Below are 15,648 nucleotides of genomic sequence, written 5' to 3'. Positions count from 1 at the left end.
CTAACTTGTTGGAAAGGTGGCATCCTATGACAGTGCCACGTTGAAAGTCGCTGAGCTTTTCAGTAAGGCCATTGTTTGCCTGTGGAGATTGCATGGATGTGTGCTCGATTTTACATACCTGTCATCAATGGGTGTGGCAGAAATAGCCAAATCCACTAATTTGAAGAGGTGTCCACATACTTCATGTATATTTAGTGTATATATCCTGGATGCATCCCAAATCGCACCCTATTCCCTAGATAGTGCCCTACTATTGACCAGGGCTCTGGTGCCGTTTGGGACACAGGCCTTATGTCAGGCTAGCCCACTGAGTGACTTTACAAGCACCAGGGACTCACCGGTCTATTGATTTCCTCTACTCTGCTTTCGCTAAAGCAGGCTCTACTTCACTCCATTACCCTAGATTTACTCTCTCTTTCGCTGTCTCTCTCACTTCATCGCTGTCTTAAGTCATCTTCCTCTCTCCTCTCGCTCTCTCGCTCTCTGTCTCTCTCTATCTCTCTCTCCCTCTTTCAAAAGGCACACATACACAAACACGCCAGGTTGAGGGAGGGGAAGGAATCAGGGTTGGTTTTGAAGCACCCTGAGCACAAACCGTGGCCTGGTTTCATCCACCACTGCAGAGCACCACAGTCAGCAGACAGGCCCATGCTAACAGACCTTAACACAGGGGGAAATATTCCTTATGAAAACATCATAAGAGAGCCTCAATGTTATGTTCTAATAACTAAGGGGGAAGAGTAATGTAGTGTTATGTTGTAATGACTGAGGGGGAGGTAGTGTTATATTGTAATGACTGAGGGGGAGGTAGTGTTATATTGTAATGACTGAGGGGGAGGTAGTGTTATGTTGTAATGACTGAGGGGGAGGTAGTGTTATGTTGTAATGACTGAGGGGGAGGTAGTGTTATATTGTAATGACTGAGGGGGAGGTAGTGTTATATTGTAATGACTGAGGGGGAGGTAGTGTTATGTTGTAATGACTGAGGGGGAGGTAGTGTTATGTTGTAATGACTGAGGGGGAGGTAGTGTTATATTGTAATGACTGAGGGGGAGGTAGTGTTATATTGTAATGACTGAGGGGGAGGTAGTGTTATGTTGTAATGACTGAGGGGGAGGTAGTGTTATATTGTAATGACTGAGGGGGAGGTAGTGTTATGTTGTAATGACTGAGGGGGAGGTAGTGTTATATTGTAATGACTGAGGGGGAGGTAGTGTTATGTTGTAATGACTGAGGGGGAGGTAGTGTTATGTTGTAATGACTGAGGGGGAGGTAGTGTGATGTTGTAATAACTGAGGGGGAGGTAGTGTTATGTTGTAATAACTGAGGGGGAGGTAGTGTTATGTTGTAATGACTGAGGGGGAGGTAGTGTTATGTTGTAATGACTGAGGGGGAGGTAGTGTTATGTTGTAATGACTGAGGGGGAGGTAGTGTTATGTTGTAATGACTGAGGGGGAGGTAGTGTTATGTTGTAATGACTGAGGGGGAGGTAGTGTTATGTTGTAATGACTGAGGGGGAGGTAGTGTTATGTTGTAATGACTGAGGGGGAGGTAGTGTTATGTTGTAATGACTGAGGGGGAGGTAGTGTTATGTTGTAATGACTGAGGGGGAGGTAGTGTTATGTTGTAATGACTGAGGGGGAGGTAGTGTTATGTTGTAATGACTGAGGGGGAGGTAGTGTTATGTTGTAATGACTGAGGGGAGGTAGTGTTATGTTGTAATGACTGAGGGGAGGTAGTGTTATGTTGTAATGACTGAGGGGGAGGTAGTGTTATGTTGTAATGACTGAGGGGGAGGTAGTGTTATGTTGTAATGACTGAGGGGGAGGTAGTGTTATGTTTGTAATGACTGAGGGGGAGGTAGTGTTATGTTGTAATGACTGAGGGGGAGGTAGTGTTATGTTGTAATGACTGAGGGGGGAGGTAGTGTTATGTTGTAATGACTGAGGGGGAGGTAGGTATGTTGTAATGACTGAGGGGGAGGTAGTGTTATGTTGTAATGACTGGAGGGGGAGGTAGTGTTATGTTGTAATGACTGAGGGGGAGGTAGTGTTATGTTGTAATGACTGAGGGGGAGGTAGTGTTAGTTGTAATGACTGAGGGGGAGGTAGTGTTATGTTGTAATGACTGAGGGGGAGGTAGTGTTATGTTGTAATGACTGAGGGGGAGGTAGTGTTATGTTGTAATGACTGAGGGGGAGGTAGTGTTATGTTGTAATGACTGAGGGGAGGTAGTGTTATATTGTAATGACTGAGGGGGAGGTAGTGTTATGTTGTAATGACTGAGGGGGAGGTAGTGTTATGTTGTAATAACTGAGGGGGAGGTAGTGTTATATTGTAATGACTGAGGGGGAGGTAGTGTTATGTTGTAATGACTGAGGGGGAGGTAGTGTTATGTTGTAATAACTGAGGGGGAGGTAGTGTTATATTGTAATGACTGAGGGGGAGGTAGTGTTATGTTGTAATGACTGAGGGGGAGGTAGTGTTATGTTGTAATGACTGAGGGGGAGGTAGTGTTATGTTGTAATAACTGAGGGGGAGGTAGTGTTATGTTGTAATGACTGAGGGGGAGGTAGTGTTATATTGTAATGACTGAGGGGGAGGTAGTGTTATTTTATGTTGTAATAACTAAGGGGGAATGTCGCAGTGCAGTGCTTTGCTGATTCACAGGTAGACCTGTATGTGATTGTGATGCATTTTTAGGGGTCATAATATGTTTACTTTCATAGTATATGATTTATAATGTGAGTCCATGTAGGCTAAATGGATTCATTGGGTAAATTGACACTGGGTGAAGCTTTGTAACATTGCTAGTCCTAACACGTATTTTTGGTGTGGCAGGGTGTAGTTTCCTTCATGCTTTCTGTTTGCTGATTCTGATGTTCTTCTTTCCTGTCCTCCTCCTCCTCCTCTCTCTCGCTCTCTCTCCTCCCCCCTCCTTCCCCTTCAGACAAACCGACCGCCGGCAAAACTCAACCTCCTCACCTGCCAGGTGAAACACAACCCAGAGGAGAAGAAGAGCTTTGACCTCATCTCACGTAGGATTACTCTGCCTTTTACCCCCTCTATTCCCTCTGTGTGTTATAGGAATACCATTACAAATGGACCCTGCTGGGTTCTCACATGGCCTGCCCTGCACACTGCGGTACCACACCTTGTGTTCTCACAGGGCCTGCCCTGCACACTGCGGTACCACACCTTGTGTTCTCACAGGGTCTGCCCTGCACACTGCGGTACCACACCTTGTGTTCTCACAGGGCCTACCCTGCACACTGCGGTACCACACCTTGTGTTCTCACAGGGCCTGCCCTGCACACTGTGGTACCACACCTTGTGTTCTCACAAGGCCTGCACTGCACACTGTGGTACCACACCTTGTGTTCTCACATGGCCTGCCCTGCACACTGCGGTACCACACCTTGTGTTCTCACAGGGCCTGCCCTGCACACTGTGGTACCAAACCTTGTGTTCTCACAGGGCCTGCCCTGCACACTGTGGTACCAAACCTTGTGTTCTCACAGGGCCTGCCCTGCACACTGCTGTACCTCAACTTGCATTCTCAGAGGGCCTGGCCTGCGCCTCATCGGCTGTGATTTGGAGTCCCATAGGGCGGCGCACAATTGGCCCAGCGTCGTTCAGGTTTGGCCAGTGTAGGCCGTCATTGTAAATAAGAATTTATTCTTAACTGACTTGCCAAATAAAATAAAGGTTCAAATAAAATAAAAATATATATATATATATATTCAATTTGTAAATCTGATAAAGGAAATGCTGGCTTATAGACATGGCAGAACAAGACCGGATGCTTTGTTGGGAAGAATGACAGTGCTCGTTATTGAGTAGAGAGAAATCTACTGCAGAAAAACAAGTGCAGGGAGAAAAAGGGAAAGTGGTTGTCAATAGGGCTCTATATGAAAGGAAATCGCAGCTATTCTGTGGAATGTGGGCAGGAAAGGAGTTGTGAATAGTTGAATCGCTGTATGAGTTCTATTCAGGGAAGAATCAATACTTTGTGCCTCAACATTACCCTCTTCGAATCTGCAGCCTTTTAAGAATTTCATCCACGTTCCTTTGTTCCGTATTCTCACGTAATCTCATGTAACCATGGGAGATAGAGCTAAAATGAGTATTTATTCTTCCCCCATTCACCCTCTTCTTCCTCCATTCACCCTCTTCTTCCTCCATTCACCCTCTTCATCCTCCATTCACCCTCTTCTTTCTTCAGTCAGGTTTTGGGGATTTGCTTTGAGTTTAGCTGAGTGGTGACTTCATCCTTTCATAAACACTGGGCCAAGATGAGTGCTGTTGTCAGGCTGTCACCCTGCTGTCAACGGGAAGCACAACACAACGGGAAACACACCACTAGGACGATGAAAGGGCTCACTCTGGTGTGGTGGAAACAGAGAGATGCTGCTCTCCTTTCTGTGTGCGGTGTTGGCCTTCTGTAGGGGTGGGGTGTGGGGGAGAAGTCAGGAGAGAGCAGTCAGGTTGGAGAAGAATTGAAGAGTACACAATATGACTTTCACAAGTTTCATGCTTTCTGTGTGCAGTGCAGTACGATGGGACGTTTGGTAAACTAACCTCTGTCTTGAGTAGATTCCACATGACTTCAAATCCCAACCTCTGTGTCCTTCTATATTGTCCTATTGGTTGCTGTGTTAGTTCTAGGTATTTTACTGTACTGTATGTAGTGGACAGCTGTGAAAGAGTTTCCTGTTTTTTATTTAGGCCTGGTACACACAGGCTTGTCAGCCGGGTGCTGGGATGGGCTCTGAAGGGAATTGCTCTCCGTTCTTACATTTTCTTATCTTTGATTAATTTCTTATTCCACTATGTCTCTGACCCAGCCACTTCTCACTCTGTCTCTCTGTGTCTCTCTGTGTCTCTCTGTGTGTCTCTCTCTCTCTCTCTCAGATGACAGAACGTATCACTTTCAGACCGAGGACGACTCAGAATGTCAGATGTAAGTCTGTGTTCCTTCCTTTTTGTGAAGTGTGTGTGTCCTGTTATCCCTGATCCATCTTTCCACACACAGGTTTCCCTGTCTTTACACACACTCTATCACATACTCACACACTCCCCCCCTCCACCTGTGTGCTGTGCGTTTTCAGATGGATCTCTGTGCTGCAGAACAGTAAGGAGGAAGCGCTGAATAATGCTTTTAAGGGAGACCAGCACGTTGGGGAGAACAACATCGTCCAGGAGCTGACCAAGGCCATCCTGGGAGAGGTCAAGAGGATGACCGGCAACGATGTCTGCTGTGACTGCAGAGCGCCCAGTGAGTGACAGGGAGAAACACACGTTAATACATGCTCGCACATTGGATATACACACACCACTCAAGTCATTTTAGTGCACAAAACCACCTGTGTTTAATTCATTCTAACTGTTGTACATTTATAAAGGCTGTAATAAGGAGCCACGAGCTATTATACATTTTTATAACAAGTGTTATTTCATGTGCTAGAGGTCACTTTAATGAAATCATTAATTATAAAGGTTATTCACAGACACTGTTACCAAAGTATTCAGGTCAAGTTTATTGAACAACTCTATGCAGTCACTTTACACGGACATTGTAGGGAACGAGGAATGCCCATGAGCCAGTTATTTAGGTTCGACTACAGCCAGTCGCTAACCTGAATCAGAAATAGCTCTCCCCTCAAAGCACATGCAGGTAGTCCCTACCAAGGACACTGTGACCTACTTACATGTTTTCTCTCTCTCTCTCTCTCTCTCTTTCTCTTTCTCTCTTTCTCTTTCTCTCTCTCTTTCTCTCTTTCTTTTCCCCCAGACCCCACGTGGCTTTCCACTAACCTGGGCATCCTGACGTGTATAGAGTGTTCTGGGATCCACAGGGAGTTGGGAGTCCACTACTCCAGGATCCAGTCCCTCACACTGGACGTCCTCAGCACCTCTGAACTCTTGGTGAGAAGAATTCTAGCATGATAGCATCACCATTTTCACTAGGTGTTGTAGTGGTTTTCTCTGCCTTGTCTGATGGTAACTCATGCTATTCCACCACTCATGTCTAGGAGCATCCATCTGGCTTATGCACTGCAGCCATTTTCCAGCCAGAACTCTCTCCACAAAGCAGCTATTTGTCCACTTTCACATTATGGCATTGAAGTGCTGTGACAGTGAGAAGTTAGGTGTAGTCGTATTGGAAAGTTCAAATCATTTACACACAGGTGTCTCATAAAGTGGTACCAAAACACATCTGCTTAGCTTACTTAGCAAAACCTCCTATTGGAAAACAATAGCTCGCCCATCACACATTAGCTGATGTAAAAGTTATTTCACAGTGCAGCTGATTTACTGCTGGTAGGTGAGCACCAAGGTTGTCAACACTCCTGGCCTGATTCTACTGAACTCTCCTTCCTCTGCTGCGCTCCATTGGGATAGATAGACATTACAGGATAACAGAGGCTTGAAGCTGCTTCCACCTGGCATGTTTCACATTTTATCTGGCTTTCTAATATCAATTTGGTGCAATTTATTGCCCATGAATCATTTGGGGCTGAAATGTTTTTGTCGCTAATTTAAGATGATTTCCCTTGGTAAGACGCCAGTGTTTCACATTATTTAGCCACAAGGAGGTGGTTTTCCTCTCTCTCTCTCTTTCTCTTCTCTTCTCTTCTCTTCACTCACTCACTCACTCACTCACTCACTCACTCACTCACTCACTCACTCACTCACTCACTCACTCACTCACTCACTCACTCACTCACTCACTCACACACACACACACCATTGATTTAAGCATTTGTTGAAGTGGCAGAGCAGAAGAAATGGAGCTTGAAATAAATATGTACAGTAAAAACTGTAGAACCCTCTTTTAGGAGGTTCATTTGTACTTTTATGACCTCTGTTCTTTGGTAAGCGCTAAACTGTGTGTGTGTTTTACCCCGCAGCTGGCCAAGAACGTGGGGAATGCAGGCTTTAATGACATCATGGAGGCGTGTCTTTCTGCAGAAGATGTGGTCAAACCCAACCCTGCCAGTGACATGTAAGTTCTCTCTCTCTGTTTTACTCCATCCCTCTAGTTCTCCTAGATTTTTTCTGTCTCTTTCCTCACACGTATACACTATCCTCTCCTTCTCTCATCAGTCTTTTTCAGTTTCTATCCCCCTGTCTTCCTCCATCTCTCTCTCTCTCTCTTTCGCTCTCAGTGCCGCTCTCTCGGTCTCTCTTTCTCTGTTTTGCCTTCCTACCACCTCTCCATCTCTCTCTCTCTCTTTCGCTCTCAGTGCCGCTCTCTCTCTCTCTCTCTCGGTCTCTCTTTCTCTCGGTCTCCCCTTCCCACCACCTCTCCATCTCTCTCTCTCTCTCTCTCTCTCGCTCTCTCTCTCTCTCTCTCTCTCTCTCTCTCGGTCTCCCCTTCCCACCACCTCTCCATCTCTCTCTCTCTCTCTCTAATCCCTCTTCTGGCTGGTGAGAGGTGTTTGAGCCCCCAGCCCACTTCTCAGGATGCCGTTACAATTGCCCTCCCAGTGAAAGTGACTGTAGGAGCAGATGGGCCTGTGACCTATTGGAAACATGTCACCACAAAGACACTCATAACCATTTATTATGAATGGAGCAATCAGGACTGGATCCCTAACAGAAAACATTTTCATTCAATACGTCTTAGGAAAAAATGCATTCTGTTGTACAACACAAGTCTAATTGAGCACACACATAAGAAATGTAATTTATCCCTCTTTAGATGTATTGAGTTCTAACTCATACTTTCTCTCTCTGGTACAGGCAAGCCCGTAAGGACTTCATCACAGCCAAGTACACAGAGAAGCGTTTTGCCAGAAGGAAGTGTCCAGACGGGGTGTCCAAGCTGCACACGCTCTGTGACGCAGTCAAGTCCCGGGACATCTTCTCTCTGATCCAGGTGTATGCTGAGGGAGTGGACCTGATGGAGCCCATCCCCCTGGCCAACGGACACGTGAGTCTACATGCCCTTCTTAACACACCTAACACACCAATACCTGTCACACTAGCATGCTGGCGTGGATCTTTTCTTTTCGGACATTGTCCTTTCCAGGCCATCACAGTACGGCTCGGCTCGGCTCAGCAGTGTGACTCAATCCCAACTGTAACCAACACATTTTTGCTTGGATAGTGAGGGGTGGTTTTGTTTATTAACATTTGTCCAGCTGTAGTGGAATTAAAATGGCTGTATTTTAGTTAATACTCTTCTGTGGGCTGTGAAAAAAACAACTTCTCCTGGCAGTGTAAATGCTTTGTATAATACATTAATCATCACTCACTACAAAAATCTGGCTCATATTCAGGGCTACTACTGCTACTACTGCCAATAGCAAAGCAGACTATCAAAAGCAGACTGTGATGTCAGCTCCTCCATTTTGGCTCTGGTGCCTGTTGTGTCGCTGAGGTCTCAACACGGCCATTTTGGATCTTGTGTGTGTGGTTACAGGAACAAGGTGAAACGGCCCTTCACCTAGCGGTCAGATTAGTGGACAGGACCTCGCTCCATATCGTCGACTTCCTCACTCAAAACAGGTAAGGGAATAAAGGAAAATGTCAATAAGCTATTTGTAGAAACATGACTTGTCATTTGGCCATACATAACCATGTCATGACCAGTAACTGCTAATGTTAGCTTATTTTATTCACTTTGATTCATTTAGAAAATATACAATTGATAAAATAACAAGATACAATATAAGTACATAACATTAGAAAATAACAAACATCACAGCCACCATAAACAATTCATTAACTCCTTTATCATCAGGGTGTTAAACTGCCCTAGTGGCACCAGGGAATCCAAATGTAATGATTCCAAAATTGTGGAGCCGGATTTATCTAGTTCGGTGGAGAACTGAGGAGTCTTGAGTTAACCAACCCTGTGAAACAGGTTTAGTAACTCAGGTGTTTATACTTTAACAACAAAGTTAGGTAAGTCGAAAGCTTGTATAGTAGAGCTTTGTAAACAAAAATGGAATAGTGAAGTGATCTACGGTACTTTTAATGAGGACCAGCCAACCTTTTGATACAGGATGCAGTGGTCAGTATTTAATCTGTCACCTATGATAAAGCGAAGGGCGCTATGGTAGACGTCATCCAAAGGTTTAAGAGAAGTGGCTGCTACAGTCTGGTAAATGGTGTCACCATAGACAGTTGACACACAACTAAAACAATAAATTAAGCCCTTTCTACTGGTTACTCCTCCACCTCTCACAAGTTGCCTCCTCCGTCTCCTCTCCCCATAGTGTGAACCTGGACAAACAGACAGCCAAAGGCAGTACAGCCTTACACTACTGCTGCCTGACTGACAACATGGAGTGCCTCAAACTGCTCCTGCGCGGCAAGGCCTCCATTGACATAGGTAAGAGACCATCACATCACTCCTCTTTTGGGGAAAGACTGGTTTGGAAACAGCTTTGGCACAAAATGTTAGTGAAGACATTGTTTATTGTTGTCGAGTGTCTACCAATAAACTGATTTGTGATCAAATTCATAGCTACAGAAATGATTTGAAATGAACTTTGAAGAAAACAAATGATGAAGACACATGCATACAAACACCAAGTTTCCTCCACACGGAAGTATTTCTTAGTCATGTTTTTGGGGAATCGTTCCCAGGGGGCCCTGATTTGCCAAAAGACCCGGACACACCACTTTCTCACAACAGACCAATCTCTCTGACTCCAAACAAACTGACCCATGATAACACAGATAGAAAAGTAACCGAGAGACAGAGACTGTTTAGTGTGGGAATCCTGCTAATTATCGGTCTCCAGCAACACAGTTAACTAAGGAACAGGGGGGCCATGGTCTGTTGACCGGAATGTGTTTATGTGCCAAGGAATCACATTGTTTCAGTCCACCAAGTATCACAGCCTATCTTGCTCTCTAGTTTAGGGAGACAGGGAGGGGAGATTGTATTGTGACACACATGGCTGTTGACAAAACGTGGCTTGGCGCTGCTTAGCTGCAGTAGGCACCTCCTGGCAGCCTAAATGTATGCTAGCATTGCGTTGACAGGTTGGTGAATTGGGTGTAGATAACTTCATAATTCATGCTGTCGTGGCCTAGTGGTGCTAACTGTGTCGCGGGTTGCTTGTCAGCGCTCGGCTATGAGGTGTTGATTTCTAGGGCAGTGCGAAGAGGACACAAGGGCTGTGTCTGAATACCCATACTAGCATCCTAAATAGTAGGTAGTTTGAATATGCGAAATAAAATAGTATGTGACATTTTGAAAATTGAGTGCTTTAAATGCCTGGATATCATACTAATTTCGACTTCTCATGTAGTATACATTTTTCAGGAATTTCACACACACAATGCATTCAACCGGATAAAAGGATATCTTCGATATTTGACAGTTCTCTGAAAGTAATCAAACAATTACTAGAAGATAGCAAAGGAGACAAGCAAAGAGTGTTCAAATGGATGCTGTTTTTTTTGTCCTTAAAATGACCACAACTATTTAATCTTACATTTTTGAAAACGGATAATTATTTGCACCCTGCCGTGACTTTTCTTTAGCTAAATACTGTAGCTTACGTTAGCTACGTGCTTTAGTAGGACTTGAAGTTAGCTGGATAGCCGATAAGCTTGCTGCTGTGTTGAGCGACAACTTCATATTTCACCTAGTTACACAGTTCTCAATGCGAAGCCATAGTAAAGTAGTACGCTACAGTCGTGGCATACTGCATACCTTTTTTACTAAACATTACGTCATAAATCGTATGTGAACATGAGTTCATACTATGCAGTTTAAGTAACATAAATATCTCAGTTACATAAGTAGTCACGCCCCTGAGTCAATACATGTTAGAATCACCTTTGGTAGTGATTACAGCTGCGAGTCTTTCTGTATAAGTCTCTAAGAGCTTTGCACACCTGGATTGTACAATATTTGTACATTATTGTTTTTTATATTCTTCAAGCTCTGTCAAATTGGTTGTTGATCATTGCTAGACAGCCATTTTCAAGTCCTCCTATAGATTTTCAAGCCAATTTAAGTCAAAACTGTAACTAGGCCACTCAAGAACATTCAATGTCATCTTGGTAAGCAACTGTAGTGTATATTTGGCCTTGTGTTTTAGGTCAATGTCCTGCTGAAAGGTACATTTTTCTCCCAGTGTCTGTTGGAAAGCAGATTAAAACAGGTTGTCCTCTAGGATTTTGCCTGTGCTTAGCTCTATTCTGTTTCTTTTTATCCCCAAAAACTCCATAGTCCTTGTCGATGACAAGCATACCCATAACATGTGCCACGGAATCGCGTTGTTTCAGTCCACCAAGTATCACAGCCTATCTTGCTCTCTAGTTTAGGGAGACAGGGAGGGGAGATTGTATTGTGACACACATGGCTGTTGACAAAACGTGGCTTGGCGCTGCTTAGCTGCAGTAGGCACCTCCTGGCAGCCTAAATGTATGCTAGCATTGCGTTGACAGGTTGGTGAATTGGGTGTAGATAACTTCATAATTCATGCTGTCGTGGCCTAGTGGTGCTAACTGTGTCGCGGGTTGCTTGTCAGTGCTCGGCTATGAGGTGTTGATTTCCAGGGCAGTGTGAAGAGGACACAAGGGCTGTGTCTGAATACCCATACTAGCATCCTAAATAGTAGGTAGTTTGAATATGCGAAATAAAATAGTATGTGACATTTTGAAAATTGAGTGCTTTAAATGCCTGGATATCATACTAATTTCGACTTCTCATGTAGTATGAATGAAGTGTACATTTTTCAGGAATTTCACACACACAATGCATTCAACCGGATAAAAGGATATCTTCGATATTTGACAGTTCTCTGAAAGTAATCAAACAATTAATTGAAGATTGTGAAGGAGACAAGCAAAGAGTCCCCTGCAGTGTTCAAATGTACGTGTTTCGTTGTTGTTGGCCTTAAAATGACAAACACACGGCGATTAATGGCTAAATTTTTGACGAGATGGTCATTTGCTGCCTGACGCATCTTTACAGTAGACACCATAACATGATGCAGCCACCACCACGCTTGAAAATATGAAGTGGTACTCAGTGATGTGTTGTGCTGTATTTTCCCCAAACGTAACGCTTCGTATTCAAGACATAAAGTTTATTTCTTTGCCACATTTTGTGCAGTTTTACTTTAGTGCCTCATTGCAAACAGGCATGTTTTGGAATATTTTTATTCTGTACAGGCTTCCTTCTCTTCACTCTGTCATTTAGGTTAGTATTGTGGAGCAACTACAATGTTGTTGATCCATCCTCAATTTTCTCCTATCACAGTCATTAAACTCTGTAACTGTTTTAAAGGGACCTTCCAGATTGTATGTGTGGGGTACAGAGATGAGGTAATAATTCAAAAATCATGATAAACGCTATTATTGTACATAGTCCATGTAACTTATTATGTGACTTGTTAAGCATATTTTTACTCCTGAACTTATTTGGGCCATAACAAAGTTTGACTCAAGACATTTTTAGCTTTTCATTTTTTTATTAATTTGTAAAAAAAACAACAACGAAAAAACATAATTCCACTTTGGCGTATTGGGTGTAGGCCAGTGACACACAACCTCACAAAGTCAGGATGTACGAGTACTTTTTGAAGACACTGTGTACTGTATAAATCAATGGATGATCAATTAATAGACCAAAATGATGTCTTCCTCTAGCTAGTGAGTCTGGGGAGACGCCGCTGGACATCGCTAAGAGACTGAAGCACCTGCAGTGTGAGGAGCTGGTGAGTGCTGGGTGACTGCTGGGTGACTGCTGGGTGACTGCTGGGTGACTGCTGTGTGACTGCTGTGTGACTGCTGTGTGACTGCTGTGTGACTGCTGTGCGACTGCTGTGCGACTGCTGTGCGACTGCTGTGCGACTGCTGTGCGACTGCTGTGTGTGCGTTTATGTGATTTCTTTAGCAAGATAGTCGCTGACTCCTATCTTTTAGCTTTGTATGAGCCATTAATCTCTCTCTCTCTGTGTGTGTGTGTAGCTGAACATGGCGCTGGCGGGGAAGTTCAACGCCCATGTGCACGTAGAGTACGAATGGCGTCTGCACCATGAAGACATGGACGAGAGTGATGAGGACCTGGATGACAAGGTGAGGGTGAGGACCCTCTTCAGATTATACACACAGTTACACACCATGAACTCACCACACACACACATAATAGTAATACAGTATATACACATACATAACACACACACCATGATGACCTTTCTATAATGTTTGACCCCTGACCTCTCATTTGCCATTCAGCCCAGCCCCCATCGGAGAGAGGAGCGCCCTGCCAGCTGCTACACCCCTGGCTCCAACTCCCACCTCCAGCCCAGCCCGGCTTCCCTGGCACGGGACAAGCAGCGTGGTGGGTACATGCCCAACCTAGTCACCAACGAGACCTATGGTGCCATCCTCAACGCCAGCCCTCCTGCGCCAGGGGGGCCCGCCACCACCTCTGCACCCCCTCTGCCTCCACGAAACATAGGTACTTTATTTTTCCTTTTTAAAGTGTTATAGCAAGGTGGTTGTGGCATACAGTTATTCATTTGTGGATAGACTATGTAAAAAAAAATGACGGTAGATTTTAGTTCTTGGTTAACCAAGATTAGCATACAGTATATGTTTTTCCATATAGATCTGTATTTCTTTGGCAAACATTTCAGAATTCTATGAACCAGTTTAGTTTGTTCAGTGAATCCGTCTACATGCTATTTGAGCACGGATTTATATTAAAAATGTTCAAAAGTGTTCCTGATTTGAAGTTCATAAACGTGATCCATATCAAATGACCCGTCAAGCCCTTTTCAACCCACATTCACCTCTCATCCTTGCCATTTTTGGAGAATGATATTTATAATACATGCCCAATGGGTTCAGTTCAAATACAGGGAAACCTCATTTGGCCACATATCTGTCATCTACTGTAGATGCCTTCTCTAATTAATGCATTGTTCCATGGGGACTTGTGTGATTCGTGTAGCGCTCTGACCTATTTGAAGGGCAGAGAGGGTTCTGGGTAGGGAGCAGGGACCATCACATTGGCGGCTGCTGGGTGAGCTAGTGAGCTACTTTTCGTAAAAGTTCTCAATGTGCACTCCATAGCCCATGATGAGAGGCATACTGAAAATAGCCCATCCTATCACTGGAAAGCAATTTGAACTCAATCTGGTTCATGCTCATTGAAAACGGTAGAAAACATTCCACCTTGCTAAACAATTTGTTTCAATTCAACTTACTGACTTTACATTCAAAGCACATGTCGTTTTTACTTACTTACTTAGGCCCGTAACCACACTAGATAGGTACACCATTCTAGTACTGGGTCAGAGCGCCCTTTGCCTCCAGAACAGCCTGAATTCTTCGGGACATGAATACGTTGCTCAATTTATGTCAAAGGACCCTAGCGTATGCCAGTAAAACATTCCCCACACCATTACACCACTGCCACCAGCCTGTACTGTTGACACCAGGCAGGATGGGTACATGGACTCATGCTGCTTACACCAAATCCTGACTCTGGCATCAGCATTACGCAACAGGGAACGGGATTCGTCGGGCCAGGTGATGTTTTTCCACTCCTAAATTGTCTACTGGAGACACTTTAGGTGATGGGAGTGTGCACCCGGTGTGGTAATCTGCTGCAATAGCCCATCCGTGACAAGAAACGACTAGTTATGCGCTCTGAACACCACTGTAGTACGCCGCTGAAATCGGCCTGTTTGTGTCCCGACTGTTTTTGTTTGTCGCACCATTCTCTGGAAACCCTAAACACTGTTGTACTTGAAAAGCCCAGCAGGCTGGACGTTTCTGAGATACTGGAACCGACACGCCTAGCACCGACCATCATACCACACTCAAAGTTGCTTAGGTCACTAATTTTGACCACTCTAATATTCAATTGAACAGTAACTGAATGCCTCGATGCATGTCTGCCTGCTTTTATATAGCAAGTCATGGTCACATGACTCACTGTCTGTAGGAGCAAACCATTTTCGGGAATGGGGTGGTTTGCCTAATAAACTGGCCACTGAGTGTATTCCCAGCCTAAAACCCTGAAGAGCAAACAATGCACGTCTTCAGGAACCAGCTTTCCCCCTCCTCTCTCCTCCCTCCTCCAGTCCAGATGCCAGGTCTGTGTGGGATGGTCCAGTCATCAAGGTCTTCTGGGTGGAAGCCTGGCTCGATAGACCTGGGGGGCCGACAGAGGTCCTCCTCAGACCCCCCCAACATGCACCTCCCGGTACCCCCCATGCGGGTCACCTCAACCACTGGTAGGCACCCCTCACCTCCTAGGTCTCATTGTCTGAACACATCATAGGGAAAAGGAATTTCTAAATGGTTTATAGGTTTCCCTACCCTGTAAGCAGTCTATAGACAAGGAATGACAGATATCCATGCTTTAGTTTTGTTTACCTGGCCGCTGTTTCAAATGAGAACTTGTTTGCATTTGTGGCACAAATCCAATTGTACTTTTATTATAATTTTTGCATTTCATGTCCAAATACCCCAAAAGTTCAAGTATTGTGGTGTCAGCATCATGTTAATCGGTATGCTTGTCAGCAGCAGGGACTGGGGAGTTTATCAGGATCAAAATAGATATGAAAGGAGCTAAGCCCGGGTAAAAAGTAAAAGGAGAAATCCGCCCATGGCTTCTGAAAGCCCTGGGATAGTTTTATGCCAAAGACACACCAGT

General features: G+C 44.5%; 1 protein-coding gene across 4 annotated transcripts in view; it reads left to right on the top strand.

Moving 5' to 3' along the window:
- Positions 1–15,648, top strand: part of LOC109893803 (arf-GAP with SH3 domain, ANK repeat and PH domain-containing protein 2-like) — a 103,294-nt gene that overhangs the window by 80,450 nt on the left and 7,196 nt on the right. For 2 of the 4 annotated variants that reach the window (XM_031829152.1, XM_031829150.1), the window contains 12 exons: positions 2,950–3,037; positions 4,914–4,962; positions 5,111–5,277; positions 5,794–5,927; positions 6,914–7,008; positions 7,749–7,938; positions 8,431–8,516; positions 9,230–9,345; positions 12,627–12,694; positions 12,948–13,055; positions 13,215–13,440; positions 15,074–15,226. In XM_031829152.1, the coding sequence (XP_031685012.1) occupies positions 2,950–3,037; positions 4,914–4,962; positions 5,111–5,277; positions 5,794–5,927; positions 6,914–7,008; positions 7,749–7,938; positions 8,431–8,516; positions 9,230–9,345; positions 12,627–12,694; positions 12,948–13,055; positions 13,215–13,440; positions 15,074–15,226 (1,480 nt within the window). Of the gene's footprint in view, positions 1–2,949; positions 3,038–4,913; positions 4,963–5,110; positions 5,278–5,793; positions 5,928–6,913; positions 7,009–7,748; positions 7,939–8,430; positions 8,517–9,229; positions 9,346–12,626; positions 12,695–12,947; positions 13,062–13,214; positions 13,441–15,073; positions 15,227–15,648 lie in introns of all 4 variants that reach the window. The other 2 variants (XM_031829151.1, XM_031829149.1) reach the window with 1 other exon arrangement.

Source organism: Oncorhynchus kisutch, linkage group LG7 (assembly GCF_002021735.2).
Source record: "Oncorhynchus kisutch isolate 150728-3 linkage group LG7, Okis_V2, whole genome shotgun sequence".
NCBI classification, from domain to species: domain Eukaryota; kingdom Metazoa; phylum Chordata; class Actinopteri; order Salmoniformes; family Salmonidae; genus Oncorhynchus; species Oncorhynchus kisutch.
This window is presented reverse-complemented; position numbering and strand designations above follow the sequence as displayed.